Raw genomic sequence first — 7,433 nt, 5'->3', positions numbered from 1 at the left:
TACCTGCCATATTTTTTCCTCCAGTTATTTGCTGCATAATGACAGTGTTTTGGTCTCAACAGCAGACCACATATGACAGTGGTCCCATAAGATTATAATGGAGCTTTTATATGGTATTTTTACTGCACCCTTTTTTCTTCTTTTCTTTTCTTCTTTTTTTTAGATAGGGTCTCACTCTGTCACCCAGGCTGGAGAGTGACTCACTGCAACCACCACCTCCTGGGTTCAAGTGACTTTCCTGTCTCAGCCTCCCAGGTAGCTGGGACTACAGGGACAGGCCACCACACTCAGATAATTTTTGTAGATATGGTGTTTTTCTATGTTGCCCAGGCTAGTCTCGAGCTCCTAACCTCAAGTGATCCTCCTGCCTCATCTTCCCAAAGTGCTGGGATCACAGGCTTGAATCATTGCACCTGGCCTACACCTTTTAAAAATGTTTAGAAACACAAATACTTGTCATTATATTACAATTGCCTACAGTATTCAGTACAGTAACATGCTGTACAGGTTTGCAGCCTAGGAGCAACAGGCCAGATCCTTCAGCATAAGTGTGTAGTAGGCTGTACTATCTGAGTTTAAGTACACTCTGATGCTCACACAACAAATTTGTCTAATGGCACATTCCTCAGAACGCATTCTGTTGTTAAGTGATGCACTACTATACATACATATCTATAATAAAGTTTCATTTATAAATAGGCACAGTAGAAGATTAACAATGATAGCTAATAATAAAATATAACAATATGCCAGGAGCACGACTATTGTGCTCTGTGGCTATTATTAAGTAAAATAAGGGTTCCTTGAACAAAAGCACTGTAATACTGCAACAGTCCATCTGATTACTGAGTAGGTGACCAAGTGACTAACTGGTGAATGGCTTTGACAGTGTGGTTGATTCATATCCTGGACAGGACTGAGTCAGGTGGCATGAAATTTCATCGTGCTCTTCAGAACAGTGTATGATTTAAACTTATGAAGTGTTTATTTCTGGAATTCTCCATTTAATATTGGAGAATTCTCCATTTAATATTGGAGAATTCCAGAAATAAAGACTTCATAAGTTTAAATCATGCACTGTTCTGAAGAGCATGATGTAGACCATGAGTAAGTGAAACCATGGGTTAGGAGGGATTACCGCAATGTTTACTCCTATAGGCGTTGACTAAAAACATAACTGTGAGGACACCTCTGAATATCTAAGTCCTAGCATTATAAGATAGCATTATAAGATTTGGGATTGTGTACACAAGTAACTAAGCCATGCAGTCTTTCATCTGTATATACACGAGAAGTGCTATTTCATTTCTGCTGGCAGGTTCCAAAGGACTGAGTACATTTTCATTATGTGAAAAAAGGTAAAGGAAGGAAAGATTTTGAATGCCAAAGACGTTATGAAGCAATGAAAGGCAGGCTACAGTAGGAGAGAGAAAACCTGAAAGTGTCATATCAGAAAGTTATTCTGTCATTAAAGCATAAAAAGACACTTGGGGATGAAATCAGCTGCCAGTATGAGTTTTATTTAGAAAGGCAAAGTTTTATTCTTTTATTATTATTTGTTAGTATTAATATGTATTAGTTTTATGATAAAGGTATTTTTTAAGCCTTCAAAATCATAACATCATATATTAGGATATTAACACAGCATATTCTTACATGAAGTGAACACATTTTTTAGAGTGTAAATATATTTGATAATGTATTGCATAAAACATTAAATTTTAAGATAGTACATAACTAAATAAATAAGTAAATAAGTTTTGCAATTCTGACAGAGAAAAAGCCTACCTAATTGTTATATTCGGTCCAATACATCCCATTTGAATTGTTCTATCACTAGATGATATGTAACTTCAGACACTTGTGTATATTCAATTAGCTGTCACACTAATTTATGTATAATAGGCACTGAATAAATATTTTTGTTTCAAGGAATGATACTTCCATTGGATATTTCTAAGATCTTAGAACTTTTAAAATTAAAACTCAAGTTTGCAACTTAAATCACACGAATCAGGGCCAATATTTTCTATGTACTTTAAAACATTTTAATTATTAAATTAAGGTTGAGTTAGAAAATTAAAGGTAATTAAATTATTTAATTTAAAAGATGCTATAAATGTTATGGCATTCTGTGCTATTCTTTACTAAAGGATATATGTACTTTAGATTCTATTATTTCCAAGGCATATGGTACGTAATATTATTGCTAAGGCATGAATGTGTTTTTAAAATGTTTTCTTACTAGACATAATGAGGCAGGCCTGTAATCCCAGCTACCCAGGAGGCTGAGGTAAGAGGATGCTTGAGGCCAGGAGTTTGAGGCTGCAGTGCACTATGATGGTACCTGAGAATAGACACTGTACTCTAGCCAGGCCAACACAGTGAGACCTCATCGCTAAAAAAATAAAAATAAATGTATTTTTGAATGAGGATATAATATTTTTACACATTATATTCTGTATTATGTTTTAAGTAAAAGCATCCTTTGTAATAAAATTGAAATAAACTAGTCTGTTAAAAATATCGAAAGTCCAGCCGAGTGTGGCGGCTCATGCTTGTAATCCTAGCACTTTGGGAGGTCGCTGAGTCCAGGACCAGCCTGGGCAACATGGAAAATCCCCGTCTCTACAAAAAAGACAAAATGAGCTAGGCATGGTGGTGGACACCTGTTGTCTTAGCTACTCAGGAGGTTGAGGTGGGAGAATCACATAAGCCTGGGAGGTCAAGGCTGTGGTGAGCCATGACCGTGCCACAGCACTCCAGCCTGGGTGACAGAGTGAGACTCTGTCTCCAAAAAAAAAGAAGCAGCTTTAAAAATTATTTTAATTAAAAAAAAAAAGAAAAAATATACATATATATATATAAACTGTGTTACCTAAATATCCCTAAATGTCTTGGCTTTAGACAAAGCCTGGGAAACTATAGTATCAAGAAATTATAAAACAAATGTTTACTGAATTAGAATGGTCAGTTAGACTTTCACAGTCATTCTCAATCACTCGTTCCTCTGTAACCTTTATATCTATCCCGCCTTCAAGTTCTGTTGATTTCTAAGCAAGTCATTGTCCATTTGTCCAACATATCCATATTGCATAGGCAAAGCTTCAGTGTTGGAAACTGATGGGGCCTGAGAAAGTCAATGATACATATGGAAACACTCAGCATGCTCAGACTCACATGCTGCTACTGTCCACTGTGGTAGGTGATTAATAGCACAGTATTTTGGATGACTTATTATGACTCTTTCCCAGTTCTGATCTTGTCTGCTAACATGCATTCCAGTCAAGAATTCAGCTTCTCTTTAAGTTCATCTAGATGGTGGACTTAGCAAGTATAACCCAGGGAAGAAATGATAAATAATTTAAAAAATCATGTTACTTAAGGGTCTCTCCAGCTGGTACATGGATCAGTGCAAATGAAATTTTCGTGGCCAGTATAAAAGCTTGAGGGTCTTTACATTTAAATCTACTCTTTTAAAAAAGTCAGTGACTTTTTAAAAATAACATGTTCTCTCCTATTTCCTGAAGGAAATATGAAAAAATGTGTCTAAGTAATTTCTGACAACATGACATAAAAAAAGGACAGGAGACTTGGCTCTTTGCTAATAAATCCTTCCTCTCCATTATTGGTTACTCTCTATTTTATGAGCTTTGACTAAGCCACAAATAGTCCAACAGCATAAATCCCTAATTTAGTAGAAGACGCTGATGAGAGCAATGTCTTCTACATTCTACGGGTAATGAAATACCCTTTCAGGTAACATTTTTATGGTGTTTGCATTTTTTTATTTTGACTAATATCCAGTCATCCTGAATGAATTAATTGAGATATGAGAGTAGTAAATGTACAATTATCTGACACACATACCCAGTGAACAAGTATAAAATATTTGCGTTCTGCGCCATTCATCAGATTTATGTTATTTTCCATATCCATTATGATTGTAGGCTCAAATGGCACTGGCCATTAACCTGGTGAAAATGCTAGTCTTCAAACAATTGTGAAGTAATGAAAGTTTTCCGATTTGTCTAGTTTCAACATATTTAAAATGTTATCATTTTTTTAAAGAGATAATTCCTATGACTTCTTAGGGACAAGAATAAATGAATATAACAAATGAATTACTTTTATTAGAGTAACTGGGTTGAGTGAGAACATGCTGTTTCCAGTTCTAGTTAAGTGCTGCCTTCCATCAGGAAGACTTTCCTGAACATTCCTGCCTGGCTAAGGACTTTCCTGTCTTTCATAACCCTTAATCTTTTGTAAACTTTTCCATAATCTTGGTTAATTTTATGGAGATTATTTTTCTAGCTCTTTGGCCTATGTTTAATATCTTTGTATGTTCAGTGCCTAGAAAAGTACTTGCTACACATAGGTACTCAACAAACATTTATTGAACTAACTACAGAGGTAACTTTTATATTTAAAGTCTAGTAAACTAAGTATTATTTGAAGATATATAAAATAAGCATTTTAGAGTCTATAAACTATAAAAACCTTGAAATCATTTTTCTTTTCTTTGCGGCTACTGTATGATTTAATTTTAGAAATGCCATAAGCAGATACCATTTTTGTCTGTAGTGAGCCAGATAGTAAATACTTTGAGATGTCTGAATTTCCAGATAGTCTGGCCAGACAGTCTGTATCACAGCTATTCAACTCTGCTGTTATAGCATAAAGCATCCATAGACAACACATAAATGAATGAGCATGGCTGGATTCCAACAAAATTTTATTTTGGACACTGAATTTGAATTTTCATGTGTCACTTAATTTTTTCTCTCTTTTCTTCTTTTCTTTTCTTTTTTCTTTTCTTTCCTTCTTTCTCTCTTTCTCTTTCCCTACCTCCCTCCCTCCCTTCCTTCCTTCTTCTCTCTTTCTTTCTTCATTGTCTCAGTCTGTCAGCCAGGTTGGAGTGCAGTGGTGTGATCATAACTCACTGCGGCCTCGACCTCCTAAGCTCAAGTGATCCTCTTGGCTCAGCTTATGGGCACATACCACTATGCCTGGCTATTATTATTATTGTAGAGTCGGGTTCTTGCTATGTTGCCCAGTCGGGTCTTGAATTCCTGAGCTCAAGCAATCCTCCTGCCTTAGCCTCCCAAAGTCCTGGGATTATAAGTGTGAGCCGCCGCACCTGGCAACATTTTTTTTCAACCACATAAGAATGTGGTTGATTCCAAACAATTGGCCAACCCCTGCTAGAATTTTCAAAACAAATGGCCAACACCTGCTAGAATTTAATATAATATTAAATTAGAAATCTACTATAGAATTTAATATAGTATTAAATTGTATATTGCTACCATCCTAGTCACTAATAATCTTTCCCCCATACTAGAAATATAAATATTTGTGGCCCATACTATTTATTTGTGAAATAAATTACTTAACGAATATTGGACCCTGCCAGACTTGGGAAAGTTGAGTTTGAGAAGTCAAGAATAGAAGCAGGAGGTTTTTGTAAAAATCTTCATGAGAGGAAATGACTTAAACTCGTAGGAAGAGCAAGTAAAAATTAGAGTTTAGAAGTATTTAAGGCCTTGATAATTGATTGTTTGAGGAGGAATGAAGAATAACTTATATCTTTGGGGTTGTTGTGGATGATGGTACCAGGAAGGAAGATTGGAAATACAGAAGAAGTTTGGGAAAAATACAGGTTTCTATTGGACATTGAGTTTTGGGTGCTCGAGTAATATCTAGATTGACATATCCAGCAGGGGATTTGCATAAATGAACCTAAGGTCTGGTCTAAAGGTGTGAATGCGTTATTCGCATACAGGGAGTTGCTGAAACCAAGAGATGGGGGTAAATCTGGTTGCTCAGGAACAATATAACAAGCCAGTTAAGCCTTGAGATAAATGTGTTACATAAAAGCCAACATTTAAAGGTAGGAGAAGAAAGGAGCTTATGAGCAAGAAGGAAGACATTGCCAGAGAAGGGAGGACAGCCAGCAGAATGGAGAGTTTGCGTGCTACTAAAATAGACACAGGTATCAAATGCCATAGAGAAATACAATAAAATGCCTATTTGGCAGTAAGAAGGTGGAATTTTTGAAAAGTGCAATCAGGAGGCGCAAGTTAGACATGCAGAGGTTGAACTACACATTGAGAATATAAAATGAAAACTACACTTTAGAGAAATTTCGATTCAAAGGGAGAATTACACTGAAGATTGACAGCTGTGAGAAGGTCAGTTCTTTGTTTTTGTCTGGGAGAGGGCAGGAGGAGAAGGGGTTAAGAACACTGACAGGGCTTGAAGAGAAAGGAGACTTTCTTTTCACTAAAACTGAAAGAAAAATGATAGGAATGAGTGAGAATAGAATGCCTTGATTTTATGTATGCAGTAGTAAATATAATAATCTCTTGAAGATTGGGCAGAGGAAAGGGTTAAAAAGAGCATTGAAGGATGGTGCAAAGGTTTGGTATGTTGAGGGAAATGAGAGAGTAGATTGATCAAAGACAAGAAAATGTTTGAATAAAAGTGGTGTTGCAGTCTGTGTCAGTCCATTCTCACACTGCTAATAAAGACATACCCAAGACTGCATTAATTTATAAATGAAAGAGGTTTAATGGACTCACAGTTCCACATGGCTGCGGAGGCCTCACAATCGTGGCAGAAGGCAAGGAGGAGCAAAGTCCCATCTTACATGGTGCAGGCAAGGGAAGTTGTTCCCGGGAACTTCCATTCATAAAACGTCAGATCTCACTCTGTGCCCATGCAGCCAACTTGCAACATGGCCTGGCAGAAAGACAAGAAGCCCAAGAAGTCCACCTGGAAGTTTAATTTGGACCTTACTTATCCAGTAGAAGATGGAATTTTTGATTCTGGAAATTTTGAGCAATTTCTACGGGAGAAGGTTAAAGTTAATGGCAAAACTGGAAATCTCGGGAATGTTGTTCACGTTGAAGGCTTCAAGAATAATATCACTGTTGTTTCTGAGAAACAGTTCTCTAAAAGGTATTTGAAATACCTTACCAAGAAATACCTTAAGAAGAACAATCTTTGTGATTGGCTTCAGGTGGTTGCATCTGACAAGGAGACTTAGGAACTTCATTACTTCCAGATTAGTCAAGATGAAGATGAATCAGAGTTGGAGAGCTAAGCAAAGGCTTCCCTTACAGGGCTTTGCTTATTAATAAAATAAATGAAGTATATATGAGAAATACCAAGAAATTGGCTTTTAGTTTATCAGTGAATAAAAAATACTGCACTTTTAAAACAAAACAAAAAAAACCCCAAAAACATCAGATCTCGTGAGACTTATGCACTACCACAAGAACAGTATGGGAGAAACCGCCCCCACGATTCAGTTATCTCCCCCTGGCCCAGTCCTTGACACATGGGGATTATTACAATTTAAGGTGAGCTTTAGGTGGGGACACAGCCAAACCATATCACAGTCCCAGCAGAGATCTGAAATTATACAC

The 7,433-nt window shown here is 36.6% G+C and overlaps 1 protein-coding gene across 1 annotated transcript; it reads left to right on the top strand.

The window, feature by feature from the left end:
* Positions 1 to 6,711: 6,711 nt before the first annotated feature.
* On the top strand, positions 6,712 to 7,221 carry LOC108302654 (60S ribosomal protein L22-like 1). Its single transcript, XM_017526313.2, has one exon. The coding sequence runs from the start codon at positions 6,722 to 6,724 to the stop codon at positions 7,049 to 7,051; it is 330 nt and encodes a 109-aa protein (XP_017381802.1). The 5' UTR covers positions 6,712 to 6,721; the 3' UTR covers positions 7,052 to 7,221.
* Positions 7,222 to 7,433: the final 212 nt, after the last annotated feature.

The sequence above is a fragment of the Cebus imitator genome, unplaced genomic scaffold (assembly GCF_001604975.1).
Source record: "Cebus imitator isolate Cc_AM_T3 unplaced genomic scaffold, Cebus_imitator-1.0 Scaffold42, whole genome shotgun sequence".
In the NCBI taxonomy this organism is placed as follows: Eukaryota; Metazoa; Chordata; class Mammalia; order Primates; family Cebidae; genus Cebus; species Cebus imitator.
This window is presented reverse-complemented; position numbering and strand designations above follow the sequence as displayed.